The sequence below is a fragment of the Phodopus roborovskii genome, unplaced genomic scaffold (genome assembly GCF_943737965.1).
Source record: "Phodopus roborovskii unplaced genomic scaffold, PHOROB, whole genome shotgun sequence".
NCBI lineage: Eukaryota > Metazoa > Chordata > Mammalia > Rodentia > Cricetidae > Phodopus > Phodopus roborovskii.
In genome coordinates this window covers 17629039-17646620 of record NW_026126408.1, presented here as the reverse complement: position 1 = coordinate 17646620, position 17582 = coordinate 17629039, and the positions used below count along the sequence as shown (strand labels likewise).

At 39.4% G+C, this 17582-nt stretch overlaps 1 protein-coding gene across 5 annotated transcripts in view; it reads right to left on the bottom strand.

Moving 5' to 3' along the window:
• The window catches only part of Ltbp1 (latent transforming growth factor beta binding protein 1), a 385515-nt gene that overhangs the window by 44566 nt on the left and 323367 nt on the right, over positions 1-17582 (bottom strand). For all 5 annotated transcript variants that reach the window (XM_051181870.1, XM_051181869.1, XM_051181868.1 and 2 more), the window contains one exon: positions 16945-17070. In XM_051181870.1, coding sequence (XP_051037827.1) covers positions 16945-17070 — 126 coding nt within the window. The remainder of the gene's footprint in view (positions 1-16944; positions 17071-17582) is intronic.

Here is a 17582-nt window from a genome sequence, read left to right as displayed (position 1 = left end):
CATTACCAAGTGTAACTGCTGGATTTAAACCGAGAGTTTAAAGCCTCTACCTGACATGGGTGAGCATTTTCTCTCATTTCCATCCTTCCCTTTTATCTATCTTGTCTCCCCAACTTGAATAGAAAACCCAATCATTTCAAATCTAAACCAGCAAATCTTCCTCATGACATCTAATGCAGCAAATGGATTACACTGATTTGAATGCCCACACAAAGCTGGGATTATGGCTGGTTTACTGATTGTAACCATGAGGAGGAATTCTATACTGTCACTGACACACTTAGCTAACATGCCACCACTAACTGAACTTCCTCAAGTGGGCGTCTGTCAAAGAGATTATGTTGTTCTTTGCACTGCTTTTGGGGGGCTGCAAGTTCAGCAATTCTTCAGTTACCATTTACATGCTTATGGATTCCCAGTCTTTCTCAAAGTTTGAGTTCTGCTCTGTTGAAACATTTATCTAAGACCAAATAGACATGTCAGTGACAAATGAGCTTGTTATCACTGCCCTCCTCACAGCAGCTCTGTTTCTCCCATACACCCTTCATCAGCAATTCCAACTAGACCCTAATACCCTAATCTTAATGCCACTCCCTCCTCCTGTGCCTCTAAAACTCTCTCTTGCTGCCCTATCCTATTTCTATCTTCCTGGATACTCCTTATATCCCAGTTGGCTTCCCTGTCCCCATTTTGTCCTCCTTCTAATCCAGTGGTGCTCAACCTTCCCAACACTGAGACTCTTTAATACAGTTCCTCATGTTGTGGTGACCCCCATTCATAAAACAATTTTCACTACTATTTCATCACTGTAATTTTGCTACTCTTTTGAATTGTAATGTAAATATTTTTTTTTGAGGTAGAAGTTTGCCAAAGGGGTGGTGACCCACAGGTTGAGAACTCATGTAATCCACTCTGTACTTAACAGTTGCTAGAGTGCTCTAAGAAAAATACAAGCCCACCTATTCCATTCCCTTGCTCAAAATGTTCACTATCTCTTCTTGGCTAGAGCACAAGGCTCCTATTATCTGGCTCCCAGCTACATGTGTGGTAGCAGTTCTCAGATAGCTTTCTCAATTTGAACTCCAACTAACCCTAGAATAGAGTCCCACTGACTTTAAAGTGGTATAAACTTCTTCTCGAACTGATTCTCCCACTCCTATCTTTGCTCAGGAACTCATGCTGACCCTTCTGGAGTCAGCATATGGGGGCATCTCTGTCTTGGCATCTCCCTCAGTTATTGCAGAGACAAGTATCAAGTCATGCTTGAGGGGATGGGGAACCTTCAGCACACGCTCACCAACAACTTATTTCTCTACTAAAACAGAAAGAAGGGAAAAGGAATTCAGCTACTTCAGGCTTCTACTTCAGCTGGCTATGAATTACTGGGCCTGTTGCAGACTCAGTTTACTGTAACAATGATTCACCAGGCAAGTTTAGATGAGTAATACTTTGGACTAGAATGGATAGGAAAAAGGAATGTGAAGTGCCTGCTGGAGACTAGTGGTACAACAATTAATATTTTATAAAAAATGATATAATGCAACTCTGCAGTTCTTTGTTTTCAACAGTTAGGTGAGGTAATAGCTTAAGTGAAGGACAGCATTGGTTCCACTTCTCAGAAGGGCCAAGCAAGAGCTCTCCCACTGAGCTAGATTACCCAGTCCTTTACTTTAATCCTTTAATGGCCAACATAAAAATTATTTCACTTTCTTTGATGATGTGAGCTTTCAAATCTAGTTTCCATCATCTATCTGGATAGGTGAGCATCATTCTGTTTTGCCAGGGCTGAATTTGGAATTTGAGACTAATTTTTGAATCAACAACATATCACATTTTCTTTGCCCAAGGTCAAAATATCTACAGCAATCTTCCTTATGGGTCTGGTAAGGGTCATGGTAGAAATTATCACTAGTAACATTACCCTCAAAGTTAGTAATCTATTGGAATTGACTGCCTAGTGATTACTCAATCATCAACTCACACATATTAGGCATATTATCATAAAAGAACTACTAATTTCCCATACAGCTCTGGTCTTCATATTTTTTATTGAGAAAAAGTACAGGTAAATATTGATGTTTCAACATAAAGGAAGTCAAGAAACGATACCACCTACAAGGCCAGTGGGTCACTAAACTCATTTCCCCTGCCCTCCCCCAAAAAACTACCTCTAAATATTAGAAGGAACACAGCCCAGAATGCTTACAGCTGCCAACAGCTACTGTTAGAAGTTGTAATTGTGTCATTGGTTGTCAAGTCCACACTTTTAAGGTCTTAAAAGTTGACCTGCTTTGTACATCTGTAAGCTTTTCAGTCAATATATTTTCTTAATTTACCATTTTTTTTAAAGCTTATGTGGTAAAAGAGAACTCCAACTTTCCTTCAGTTCCTGAATAGAGGCCAATACAAGTCACTTAGTCTTAATCCTCTCACTTTGGTAAAGTGAACAGTAAAATTAGGAAAAAAACATGAAAGATTCAACATGATTTTCTGAAAGAGAATAGGTCAGGCAGCTTATATGACCATCAAAAATTTAAAACTTCCTTCAAAGAACTTGACAATGAAATTCATAGTAAACACAAATAGCCCCACTGTGTGCCACATTCCGAAAAGTCTATGTGTATCTCAAGAAGGGTGCATTTATGTCTATTTTCTTTTCTTTTCTTTTTTTCAGACAAATTTTTCAGTTTTGTTTTCAATTATGAAGAAGAGAGCCTTCAATTATGAAGAAGAAGAATTCTCAGATTCTTAACATCTGTGCTTTGAGATATATCCACATACTAGGGGGAAAGTCTCAGAAATGAGCCACGCTTTTGCCTCTAGGATACTCTAGCAAGGGCAATCGCAATGTTGGGAATGAAGACCCTTCATGGTATCAGGGCATTATCATATGAATCATATTGTTCATCCTGACTTAAAGGAGATTTCAGTTTTATTAAAATTGGCCTTCTCATTTTAAGAACCAGAAAACTGGGACATGGAGAGGAAAGTGACTTCCAACAAGTGACAAAAACAGTGAGTTGTAGAGATGGCAAAAGAGTGGCCCTTGTTGAGGATCACCCTCTATCATGGTTTAATAAGGATCAGAAGAAACAAATAGGCTGAATAGATGTTTATTCAGGGAGAAATAACTTACAACATAGACAGATGAACACCAGCAGGTTCCTGGTCCCAAGGATGCCTCTGGATGCTGGCCTGTCCGTGTCCCACCAAGAGAAGTTGTTCCTTAGACCTAGTTTTCCAGGTCACTTCCACTCGTCTCCACTCCCAATGGGCATGGTCAGTGCCACAGTTGCACACAAAGTGAATATCTCTCTACAACCTTCTAAATTTATATTGAAGGCTCTATTCAACATGTGGGCTTGCCTCTTACAGGGATGACTATAAAAATGTTACTCGTGTTCAATGAGTGAACCAGTGTGAGCCCAACAAAAGCACAATGGAGCATGTACACTGGAAATACACAAATCAAGCCCCATTGTCTGCCACTCACTGGCATCACTTATGACTTGCAGTTTAGAAGGACCTCCTGTCCTTAAACAAGTCTTAACACAAGAAGCACCACCATACTGAAATCCAGAAGCCAGAGCACAGCAGGTTCCAAAGATGTTTGTTAAAGGGACTCCTGGAAAACACATACCAGGCTCCAATGGTGTGCTAGTCTCAGAAAGACCCAAGCTGATAGCTAGAATTGATATTCTTCAATCTTTTCATCAGAAGGAAATGACCTACTATTTCATCTGAGATCTTCCTGATTACCTGCAGTTGGTATACTATTTGGTGCCATAATTTTAGGAAAACAGTCACCTAAAAGGGCCTTATGTTAAAAGGGACAAAGGCTTCTGCTCAGGAGAATCGCAGACCTCACACTGTTTCTTGAGAGAGTGGGGGTTGATCAGAAGACAGTAAACCCCAGCCAAGAAGTGGAACTGAAAGATGTTAGCAGAATGTCTGCCCAAAAGAATTTGAAAATGGCATGGCTGCGGGCCCAAAAGAGATTAAGGTATTTCTCACAGCATAGAGGAAAGCCAGCAGTGAGCAGGAGATGAGCACAGCCCTGAAGAAAAAATAAAATTTAGCCAATAGGAAATTAAAAACTGGATTTGGAGAGCATCCAGACAATACAATAGGATATTGTAGAGCCTTTCTAAAAAGGTCCACTGAGGTCTGGCAATATCCACAGGGCTAAAGAATATGGTCCTTCTGTGTTATGGATAATAATTTAGTTCTGGGAAATGGGCGAGCCCAAAGAACAGCATAAACCAATGTCTTTGTATAGTCTGACTTCCATGCCAATAGAAGAAGAAGAGAGAAGGGCAGGAGAAAAAAAATGTGAGGGAATTGGTGTTCACAAATCTATCTGAAGCAGTCTAAGATATGCAATAAGAAATAAACAGGCCAAATTCTAGAAAACAAAGCTGGCCAATTAGAGACCTTCTTGTATGTGCCCCCCTCCCCACCTTAGGATACACTGCTCGCAAAGACTTATTTAAGTAATTACTTAAAAATGCCAGGACTAGACTCCTACTTGATTTCTGAAAGCAGCTTTTGGGTCCAGAGAAGCTAACCCAAATGCTGATATTTGTCAGTCATGGCAGACCACACCAATTCCTCTCTTATAGTTACAGGCACCAAAAACAACCTTAAAATCACAAATAGAATCCTGATTATCAAATCCAGTGGTTTCCAACCTTCCTAATGCTGCGACCCTTTAACTATGTTAAATATAGTTTCTAATGTCATGGTGACCCCAACCATAAAATAACTTTGGTTGATACTTCATAACTGTAATTTGGCTACTGTTAAGAATCATAATATAAGTATCTATTTTTTCCACTGGTCTTAGATGACCTCTGTAAAGGGGTCATTCCACCCCCAAAGGGTCCCAATCCACAGGTTGAGAACCTCTGATCTAATCTGTAAAAGGGGAAGGCTTCTTTCTCTCTCTCTCTCTCTCTCTCTCTCTCTCTCTCTCTCTCTCTCTCTCTCTCTCTATCTATCTAATACCATATCCTCCTGGTTTTATCTCTTGCTTCTATCTCCATTCTTTTCTCTGTGTTCCAGTCTTGACTGGACAATGGCCTCCTAACTTGGTTTTGTGCTTTCAGACACTCTGGAGGAACACATATTTATTACTCATAATTAACAAAATGCTTAAAAACTTGTAGAAATATTCAGTCAAGTAACTTTCTGCTCAAACCATTGTTATGGTTTGAATATAATGTGTCTTGCACCAAAAAGCTTGTTTGTAAAACTCTTCACCACAGCCCATGGTGCTACTTAGGAGGTTCTAGTATCTTAAGAAGGTGGCCTACCTGAAGAAAATGAGTCACAAGGAAGGTCCTTGGAAGTGTTTTGCATAGGCCTACTTTCTCATAGCTTCCTGTCTACCACAAGGTGAAAATCTCTTCTTCCCCTGCTCCTGACCCCATGATATCTGTTCTGCTCAGATGCCTGGGGCCAAAAGTCACCATTCACCTCAGAAACCACGGCTTAAAATAACCCTTACTTCTTCAAGTTAATTGTGTTGGGCATTCCATCAGGGCAATGTGAACCTCTTCAGTTAATCACCATGCATAATGATGAGAAGGGTTTTAAGGCATGACCTCTGAACTCGTCCATCCTTTGGCTAAGTTACTTGCTTTTCCAGCTGCCCCCTTTTCCCCTGCATTTCTACTCCCACTTACTCTATATTGGATCACTGCCCAAGAATCACCATTTCCAGGTACTCATGGTCTTACAAAAATCAAAAGAGCCTCTTCACCTTATTCCCTATCCAATCATAGCATTTAATGTTATTACACATGCTATTTTTCCTCCCTCATTTCTCATTTGCTCTTGGATGCATCCTATATATGAGACTCCCCCTGAATGGGCTTTTGGTAAGATCACCAATTTGCCAGGCACAGTACCTCCTTCCTGGGTAATCATCTTCACATCACTCTAGGCAGTACCTGATGCAGCTGAACACCTTCCAATCTTTGAAGTCTTTTCCTTCCTTGGTTTCTATTATCTCCTATGCTTCTGGGTTTCACAACCATCTTTGGATAACTCCTCAAACAGTCTTAATTATTTGATGGGTACATATTGATGTTTCTCAAGCTCATTGTTGACTTATCTTCTGTTCTCACTCTCTGTGCTATATCTTGATGGCCTCATCCATTCTAAAAGCTGCAAATACAGCCTGCGTTTGAGGACTCTCAGCTGTAATTTCAGCCTGGAGTTTGCAGAACACTAGGCCTACTGTGATCCAACTGCTACCAGCTATGCCCATATGGATATTTAATCAACAATTGTAAGCAGTATGCATTTGCAATTGCTTTTGATCTAATTCCTTCATTTTTTATCATATCAGCAAATAGTTATAACAAATAATTAGAATGTACCATTGATCAACACTACTTTCCTCATGAGAGACAAAGTAGACAAAGGCAAGATGTGTTTAGAGGTTTAGAGACAAGAAGATTACTTCAAAAAAAAAAAAAAAAAAAAAAAAAAAACGGTCAATGGGTCAATGGTCAACCCACTATAAATATCTGACAATTCTATATTTAATTTTATTGTCTGAGGATATGCAAAATGTACATTGGCAAACTAAAGTAAGAAGCAGACAAATACCTAAAATAATACCAGAGTTATTCAATGCCTCTTCTCAGTTACTTATACAATACATGAACAAAAACATTATTAGATATATTGATTTTTTGAACAATTTAATTACATAGATATGCATAACTTGTTTCTAAGTCTATGTTCTGGTTTGTTCTCTATTACTGTGATAGAACACTCAGAACAAAAGCAACTTGGGTATGAAAAGATTCAGTTGTCTTATAGATAGGTTATATAAAGTTCATCACTGAGGGAAGGCAGGGAAGTAGCTCAAAGCTAGAAACCAGTTGGAGGAATTGAAGAAGAACCCATGGAGAAATGCTACTTTCTGGCTTGCTCTCTATGGCTTGCTCAGCCTGCTTTTTTTAAAAAATACAACTCAAGCACACCTGCCCAGGTATAGCACTGACTAGAGTGGGCTTGACCATACTATTTCAATCATTAATGAAGAAAATGCCCCCACATACCTGCCTACAGGCAATATGATGAAGGCATTTTTGCTGCAGAATAATCCTAGCTGTGTTGAGTTAATAAAATTAACCAGCACTGTATTAGAGAAATATTTACTGAAGTTGATAATTTCTTTTTTTCTTTTAAAGATTTATTTATTTATGTGTATGAGTACTCTATCTTCATGCATACCTGCATGCCAGAAGAGGGCATCAGACACCACTATAGATGGTTGTGAGCCACCATATGATTGCTGAGAATTGAACTCAGGACCTCTGGAAGAGCAGCCCAGTGCTCTTAACCACTGAGCCATCTCCCAGACCCTGAAATTGATGATTTCTTATGCCATAACAAATTCAAGGATTAAAGTAAATTAGGGCATGTTTTCTGAGCATAGTAAGGTAAACATCAATAACCAAGAGATGGCTAAAACACCCCCTAAATGTCTGGGGATTTAGAAAATTATTTCTAAATAGTTCACTGATGGTAGGAAAAAATGGCAATGGGCTTCAGAATATTTTTATCTGGATGATAAAATATAAAATATCCCGATTCCAAAGGAGGAACTGTATAGCTATAAATACATGCATTATAAAATGATCTACTGCCATGACTAGAAACTAAAGACAAAATGCACCTAAAAAAATTAAATAGAAGAAGCAACAAACATACAAGCAGAAAATACATAAGTAGAAAACAAAGAATAATGAAGAAAGCTGTTCCCTGTGAAGGGATTCTACCACAAAAGCCTTGGTCATTACTTCCTGTTCATTGTAATTTATTCCTAAATCTTTCTTTTTTAAAAAAAAAAAACTGCGAAATAGAGGCAAGCTATTTTTGCTTATTTAAAACAATATAACCCAGACTGACTACACATGTGACACACTATGTCTTAATGCTTTAACTGCATTTTAGAAAGGCCTACTGCAAGTCATGAGGAATATATGAATTCCATATCCAAGCAACTATGCACTGTTCTTATAAAAAGCAATAAAGCAGTATTATGGAATTATTTCTATCAGTGTACTGGTGAATACAGTTACATATTTAGAACAGACAGAAACTGTGACACTCTAGGATTAGACACATTAAATGTTCAAGAGGCTGTTCATGTTTCTAGGTTATTCTTTCAGACATGCTGAAGCTGAATCCACATCACCCACTCTGAAAGTCACCTACTCAGCCCCGGAATGACTTCCAATCCTGAGTGCATCCCTACTCTACACCCTTTTTCAGACATTTAAAAGTGAACATTGTTAGAAAAAGCTTTTTTACACAAAAGTAAAATATAAAATGAATTGAGGTTTTTAACTTTGTGAGTTTTTTTTTTAAGATACCCAAAAGAGTCCTACATTTTAAGTGTTTAAATTATCCTTCATTCTCATCACCAGAAGGCTAATGACAGAGAAATAGGATTAATAACAGAAGGTTCTTTCTGAATCACCCAAAGAAGGTCAGGAATGAGCATTCTCAAGAATGAAGTCTTGCAAGGCTCACTTAAAAAAAAAAAAAAAGGAAGGAAGGAAGGAAGGAAGAAAGAAAGGAAAGAAAAATTTGAAAAGCACACGTCAGCTCAGGATTACATTTCAAACCATAGTGACAAGCTGATTTCATGAATGACCAAGAGAGCAGAGGAAGTGGTCTGACCATAATGGTTTTCTTTATTGAGGGAGCTTGCAAAGCTCAAGTCTTGTATCTGGAAAGGTCGTTTGTGTCATTAAATAGCTTGGAATGCAAGCACTTTATGCTTGGCAAGGATCTTGCTGCTGGAGACCAGAGCTGCAGAGTAGAGAGCTAGGGGGCACAGCCTGGGGGGAACATGGATTGGCCAGATATCTATTTGGTTCCAACAAAACCTTGATATTTCACATAAAGATTCACAATTGAGGATCTGGGACAATGAAGAAAAAAATTAAGTTCACAAAGTAGGATGTTTTTAATAAAACAAGACACAGTTTTGTTTTTGTCTAGTCTGAGGCAGCATCTCCCTCTGGCCTATCTAGAACTTGTGGAAGTCCTCCTACCCCAGCCGCCAGTAGTGCTGGGACTACAGGTGTGTAAACTCTCACAGCAATTGATTTTTTTTCAAAAATGCAAAACAAAAACCCACAAAGTAATTGTCTATATTTCTTTGGAGAAATAAATATATTTCTGAATATAAACACATTTTACATTTCTTTCCACCAAGGCAAAGATAATACCATAGAAAAACTAGAAAAGTGACTGAAAAGGAGAAAAGTCTATGAGAAAGAATTAGATTTGTCACAGAAAACACATCTTTCTAAAATTTAAAAGACTAACACGAGAAGCCTTTGCTATAATACCATTTTTCTATCCAGAAGGCACTCATAGAGAACCATCATGGGAAATGTAGTGCTTGGGTCCCACTATAAATTACATTCATGCCATTCAGAGAAAGGTTTCTTAAGAATACTAGAAAACATGCTGTGCTTCAATTGTACACAGCTGAATATATGTTTTGTCTCCACAGCTCTCACAAGAGACAGAAGGCATGGAATATGCATCTGTGTTTTTATGCCATCATAAGTTTTATGAATGCAATATTACATTGTCTTAACACATCTATTAGTAAACATTTACATCACCCATGAATTCATTTAATAGCTTTACACTTTTTATACTAGCCTGCCTGGAGAGCACAAAGGTCTTATTCTAAATTCCAGGCCACACTGTACATTTTGTTTTCCTACACCATTTCTTAGGCTAAGCAGCCAGTGTGGACTGGGAGAATGCCCTTGGCATTGGCCAAACATATCAAACCCCAGATTCATCTTTTTGACACATAGGCCCCAGAGGCAACATAAATTCAGCCAAAGGGTTTTCTTTTTTCCCCCGCTATTCTAATTTTTCTCTTTCTATATTTCAATAGAAAGCCAAGAAAGATCAATTATAAAACCACAGAAAATAGACCATGTACCTTTAGAAATACTAGCCCTTGTGCTTCAGGGCAAGGAAGCATCAGTGCCGGCCTGAGCCTCACTAGAAATTAAGATACCAAAACAATCTGAAACATTCATCTGCTGGGTGAACGGAAAAGTTGAGTTGGTCATGTGGCATTAGGGACTCTAGAAGGTGAAGAATTAAAGCAAACCATAGAGAAATTAGTTACTATACTATATATGCCTTGGATTTAAAAACAGAGATAGAACCCATTAATACATAGACCTAGACCTGGAACTACCAAATAATTTCACTCACAAATAATCTGTGTGATCCATATTCTATAAATAATGCTAACACAAAATGGACATGTTTTAAATGTTCCTGTGTTTATGTAACAAAGGAAACAAGTGACAGCAACTAAAGTACCCATGTAAGAAGCACTAAGATAGTAATAACAGCACAGTTATTCAGCAAGCTCTGTGGGCTAGGTGCCATTCTGGGTTGATGGCACCACCACACACCCAGCTCACATGGGTAGCACGGCCCTCAATATCTGGGGGAAATGAGGTAGTGCTGCTTTAATAACTTACCCAGTCCACACAGCTAAAAAGGAAGGAGCTGGAGGTGAAGTTCACATACTCAGATCCCAAACTCAACTGTCCAACCGCTTCTGTGCCCAACCATTACTGGGGACATACCTTATAGAATAAAGAAGACTTCGCAAATGTGCATGACATGCTTGACTCAGGGCAACCTTATTACAAAGGTTTCCTAACACATGATGAAGTAAAGACAACACTGCCTCTACCATTCATTCACCAAATACCTATTATGACCTAATATTTCCAGTGACACACAAAGTGCAGAGCAAAACTGAAAATGGCCGCTGCCTCCCTGACCCAAGAGTCTTGCAAAGGCAGTGATGACAGCAACACAGGCACAAAGGAGAACAACAGAGTGGGAATGGAGGAAGAAAAAGCAAAACACCGAAACAGGAATTCACAATCATTAAGGAGTGAGAAAGCCTAAGAAAAGTGCTCTGGGAGCATGCAGTATTTGAATAAAGACCCCAGGAAGGAGAGATGAGGACCTCTGTGCTCCTTATTAACATAATAAATGTCCTCACTTGCTGCAGCCAAAAGCATACCAATTAATACCTATGTAGGCCATAGGCATGTTGGGAACGTCAAATGAGAAGAAAAGCACAATATACTTAATGTAGTCAGTGAGATCCCCATGAATGGCAGCTAACCACTATGCTCTTGTATTACTAGCAGTCCTGGAACCATTCCCTGCCCATTTGCATGGGGAGTCCAAGATAATTGCATAAGTAGCTGCTTCTAACATGCTATGTGGAGCAGCAGAATTTAGATCTGAAGTTTGAAAACATCGCAGTAGAGCTGCCCGTAACCTACAAAGACCTCTCAATGTATATTACACCAGGTATCTCAGGCTGGGTGCCAAGGACCTGTGAGGGCATCCATACAAGGCATGCGTTGTCTGTTCCCATTTGCTGACCTGGCTTCTTAGCAATGTTATGTTTTATTTGGTTACAAGGAAAGCATTGATGATTCTGCCTATCTCTGGGCTTGTAAACATCAATAGATGGAAAAGAGGCCAAGAAAGGGTTCCTGAAACTTCTTCTATTAGGAGTTCCTTTATCTAATGTCGATATACAATCAAGCAACACGTGGGAAAATCTGGATTCCAGGCCTAAAGGCAGCTTGTTCCATCAAAATCTCCTCAGCTCTCTCCTTAACGACTTAAATATTCATTTTCATTCACTCTAGATGAAGCATGTTCACAGGAAGAGTGAATATGAACAGTACTCCTAACAAATGGAACGCACATCCTTTACTTGGAATATCATCTGAGCCTTTTTCCCCCTAAATGTGGTAGACAATATAGCCTCTTGTTAAATTTCTCTCCCCCTCTTTTAGTCATCCAATAAACGTAAGAAACACTCAAACTGTTTTTCCTTAGTAGACTTTTCAGTTTCAGACCTTAAAATGACTAAAAAAATAAACTTAAAAATCTTCTGCCCAGGCAGCAGGATGTAATCTATTTTGGGTCAGGGTACTTTAACATCATTCTTGGCTAAATTACTTTCAGAAATATTTCTCTTTAGTGATGGATATGAAGTTCTATCTTTGTGCCATGAAACTACTGATGTCTCGGTGCTCTGTCAGCAGCAGATCTGTCCTTCACTGCTACACTATGCTTGAAAAATGGACTTCAGGGTCAAGCATACAGCACACTTGCTTTGAGTTCATTATTTCCGGGAGTGGAGTTGCTCAATGATGACAAAATTAGCTACAAGTCCGAAGCCACCTTGTTTCATTCACATTGCTACCACTGTTATAATGTGCTTCAAGAAGCCAGCTGCTGTGATAGGTGAATGTTTATATCTTCCTTTTTCTAGATGAATATATGAGCAAGGCTGCAGTTATGTCCAAAAAGGCTCTCTATAGTTCTCTATTAGTAGGATATGATTTTGTGGGGACTGAAGAAAAAATTCTAGACTTCTGAGAGTTCCATATAGATGTTCTAAGAGATTCTCTCTCTGTCTTGCAGATCTCAAATTCTCAACCAGTATCAGAATTGTCTTGAAGACTAGTAAAAATCATCTATCACACATTCAGTCCCAAGTATTATAATTAGAAGTGAAAAATAACAGTATCATCATTATTGGTTAAGGTGGGAGTGTAACAATACAACACAAAATTTAAACAAAAATCTTTTATTGTCTCTTTCTACCAGGAAAAAAAAATGCCAGACATGCATCTGATTTTTAACAGATTTTGCTTCCAAGAGTAGCTATAGAGTCTCAATGAGGGCTATCATTTCCATAGATCCCCTGCTCCCCTTCTACTGCCCCCAGCCTTTCACACTCTCAATACACCAGAGACGGGGCATTTGCTCTCACCATAGAGCACGCACTGAGATCACCTAGCCAAAGCTCACACTTTACATGGGGACTCACACTCATGTCATGATGATTTGTGTTTTATTTCTCTGTTGGGAACAGAATTCATGCTGGGGATAGGGACAGAGTGCTAGTCACTTGGAACCTTTGAATATTTACTGATGGTGCTCTGTCACTTAGGAGTCAAAGATCAGTTTAAAATTAAAAGGCATCTAATATGGATCTTTTACTCAAATACAAAGTAAGTTTTTGTTCATTAGCCCACTTACAGAGGCAGAACAGTCAAATCTGCCACCCTCCTTAGGGTCACAGCAGCTTCCTTTCTTGTTCTAGACCTCATGGTTCCCTAAACTCTATTTCTATTCACAGGCTTTATCATGTCCTGATGTTTGTAAGTCATTTACACTATTATTTTATTGTCTCAAAATCAAAGAAACAAACAAACAAAAACATGGAGGTATCTTTAGGTTGTGGTCACTGAAGTTGCTCCACTACTTAGGACTGTAATTTGCATATAGTAGATATTCATGAGTGATTGCTGAGGTTTAGGAATAGCGCTCTGTAGTAGAGTGCTTACATAGCATGTGTGCGGCCCTAGGGTTCATTCCAAGCAATTAAAATAGATAAATAAACAAACACAATTTTTTGTTGAATGGGTGAATGAAAATGCTTTCTGAACTATGGGACTTTATGAAGGGTTTATTGTACATGGCTGAGAGGCCCAATTAGTATGCTTGATCAACAGAGGAAAATGAAGAAGGAAAGATCCCTAAGTTCTAAGTGTTTTATTATTTTGCTGGCTCCTTGGATCCTTGTGAAACCAATATGAGTTTCTATCATGTGAGTCAGCTGGAGGGCACATGAGCTTCAAAGACATGTGATGTTCCCAAGACCACTGGATTACAACACAAATTCTCACTAAACCTTGACACAAGATGGGTATGAGGCCAGAGGCAGGGTGATACAGTCAGGGAGCAAGAAAGGGTTCTCCCCAGGGGTCCAGGGCAGGCTGATGGCTTAGTGTTTCTCCTCTCTTCCCATGGCAAAGAAGCCATTCCCTGAGCTGGTTAGTGAACACCAAGACAAAACACCATTCTTGTAAATTAAAAATCCACAATAAATAATAATAACAATAATAATAAAAGTTAAAGAGCAAAGGAATTGGGGACTTTAAAGTAAATGAATAGCACAAAGTGGGTTATAAAATGATGATGTATGGGAAATAAGGAAGTTCACTGTCACTTTACACACAAGAGCTCTGGTCACATGGTGAAAGGAATGTAGCAGGAGATGAGCTATAACCAAGAGACAACACAGAAGGGTAGAGGACAACATCCATCTAAGGGGCCCTGTTCCCCTGTAATTTCCAAATACCCAGTTCTGGGATTTATAATGTACATATGCATATATGTATATATACATACACTTACTTATGTACAATGTACTATATATAATGCTATATATATATCACATGATCTGTAGCATACTACACCATGCAGCTATTTATAGAGCCACAAAACACAATACGTCATGTGATTTAAAACTAAATGAACAATGTATCCTATGGGGTACATCCCTACTTAATCTTGATTGTCCCCTCCTGTGATACAAGCTCTGTCTTGGCAAGAACTGTCTTGTACTGTGCCTTCAGAGCAGTGTCTGTAACCATACAGGCATTCAGTAATAAATACTTCAGTGAATGAATGAATAATTACTAATTATTCGGCTCATCTTCTTGTTCCCCACCCCACTAGACCTTTGACTGACATTCTATCTTTTGCTCCCAGATACCACACACGGGTAAGTGAGATGAGGGACTGGTGATGTTAAGCCTGAAGATTTCTCTCTTGACAGCCACTCAGTCATTAAGCCAGACACTGACAACTGCCCAAGATACCAGGGTCAAGGAAGAGCCCCACTTTTTTCTTTTTTCTTTCTTTTTTTTTTTTTTTTTGGCTATGCTAAGACCACTTCGTTGTACTACTCCTAGCTCATCTACCCTGACTGAAGCAAGTGTGTCACTGTCAGCTGTGCTATGGCTTCAGCTGCTTAACCAGCAGCACAGAGGGAAGTTGGTGAATGGACCTGGACCAAAAGTGCCAACCACTCTCAGCATTAATACAAACACTATACACACCAATTCCATTGCCAAACTCTGATCACATGATCTGGCTTTGTCCTACACCACGGGCAGAGGTTGAATGAGGACAGCACTTGCCATAAGTTTCAGACTCAATCCAACAAAAGAAAACTTGGACCAATTTAGTGTATTGGATTAATCCCTAAAACCGGAATCTTGACGGAACTTATTCAAGAAGGAAAATAACATCTTTAATAATTAGTTGTACTACCATACATCACTGTGATATTCTAAAATTACCCTTTATTATTTGTAAAATGTCCAGCCTAGGGAATATGGAGGGTATGGAAAGGTATCAAAGAGAGCAGGCTACAAACACAGCAATTTACAAGCATTAGAAGTTTTCTAAAAACACATTTCTTTAAAGTCAGGCTCTTGCCAAGTAAATGACCAACCAAATTAGAGCTGCAACCAAATTAGAATGATTATGTAACTCCCAATTTGCAGAAATCTATGTTTAAAAAGGTACAGGATGAAAGAAAAATTAGTACATCTAGAAGGCAAACACGCCCAAATCTTCTAGCGCTGGCTGTCTGGAACAACAGCTTTGATGGACGATCATCTGAGACGATCCATCCTTTTTGTGGAGCATCTTGATACAACTACCAGCTGTAGCAACTGTGACCATGCCACAGCGAGGGCAGCACACGATTTACAGTGAAGGAAAAAAGTAAGTCTGCATCTTTGTGGATGTGGGGTTCTGTGAATCTGCCCTGTCAGTGTTGGGCAAGGCAGCACCCCCTCAGCTAGGGGAAGAAGTATGTGCTCACACAGTGTCTTCTCAAAAGGCTACAGCCTCAGAGCCCCAGACATAAACTTAACATAAAACACGAAGCACCAAAGCCCAAGTTCCTTGTAAATCTCCCATCGCCCACATTGCAGTGCTGCCTTCCTCCGTTTCCCCATTGGGATTCCTTCCAAACCCTTCGCTCTGTTTGCTCCGGTTCCACCCTGCACTATCTTTCTCCCATCGAAGCCAAATCTGGCCTCCATGTTTTGTCTGCTCAGCAGGAGAACAATTTCAACAATCTCCGTTTTATAAGATCAGTTTATTCCTCCCAATATAATAATTGGTTTCAGCTGAATCTGGACGCCCGGCCTCGGCTGGGTTCCACTGTAGCACTAGCAAGAGAGCAGACACTTCCTGCTGCAGTAATTTTTTTTTTTTTCAGAGTGAAGAATCCAGGTACTCTCTTAGGCCTAGAATAGAACATTTACAAGGTACTTCTTCAAAATGCAGTTGATTTTCAATAACCTAGATCTTGAAAAAGAGACAATGGACTTACGATCATGGCAATCTCAGATTGCTTTAAAACACATTTGGATGGAATTTTCCTCCATTTCTCAGACTATAATGTCATGAAGAACATAAACCTAACAGTTATTGCTGTGACCTCCAAAAGGGAATTGGTGCTCTCTAAATGTCTTATGGTCTGACAAGCCTTTGTGGGCTCATATACAATGTGGATAAGTAAGAAAAGGCACTGACTTAGAGGTGACAAGATGAGAGGAATAATGCTTGACACTCCCTATTCCTGATGCTACAAAGAAGTCAAGCAGGGAAATACATTCTATAAACAGAATAAGCAAGATGACTTACAAAAAGGATAATCGAAACAGGAAAAAAAAAAAAGTCAGGGTGTTCACCCAGAATTCTCAGCTGTAGCAGTTTTCACTCGTTAATGTAGCTTGAGTGTGAGAACTGCCTGTGGGTATTTTCACTACTACAATCTTGGGTTATTCTACTTGTAAATGCCAGCTATCTTTCCAGTAGGAGTCACCTTAATGTACAGAAGCCTTGAGTCTTGAATTACAAATACCTTTTAAGTCTTGGAGCTTTTTTGCCTGTTCAACAGAAAGCTATTTCTCAACTTTCTCACGCCAGAGTCATAGGATTTTCTATGTGTTCTCTTACCTTCACATGTGCGGCCATCTGCAGAGACAGAGAACCCTTGTTCGCAGACACAGTGGAAAGACCCATGCATGTTTAGACATTCCCCATGAGGACCGCAGAGCCCCGGCTGTGCACATTCGTTAATGTCTGCCATTGAAAAGAGAATTACAAATATTTTAAATGAGACCTATTTTGTTTCCCTCTAATACCAGTCACATAGTAGGGAAAACCTATTTTTGAAAGAGACTTCTCTTTCGTGACCCAACTGTAGCACCTGTCCACTTTAGAGACTACAAGACAAGTTGAACTGTCAGAGGACCACATGACAGTGACTGTTCAACCATGTCAGCTTATAAAAACAGCCATCTTCAAGGTTCAATCCACAGTTGGCCTGCTTTAGACATAGCAGAGCCTTGAGGAATATTAGTAAGCACTCTGAGAAACAGCCATCAATGAGAATGCTGTTTCTTCCCTGTCCTTTCCCCAGGGTCCTAGAATACTGGAGTCCTGTCACATCTGCGTCTCCCTTCCAAGGATGTGGACTTCCTCAGGGCAAGACAAGGCATGCCACTCCATAAATATCTGCTGAATATATTAGAAATAAAATCTATATTTCACTGAAAAGGAAAAGATGGAAAGGAGACCAGAGGGGTTATGAT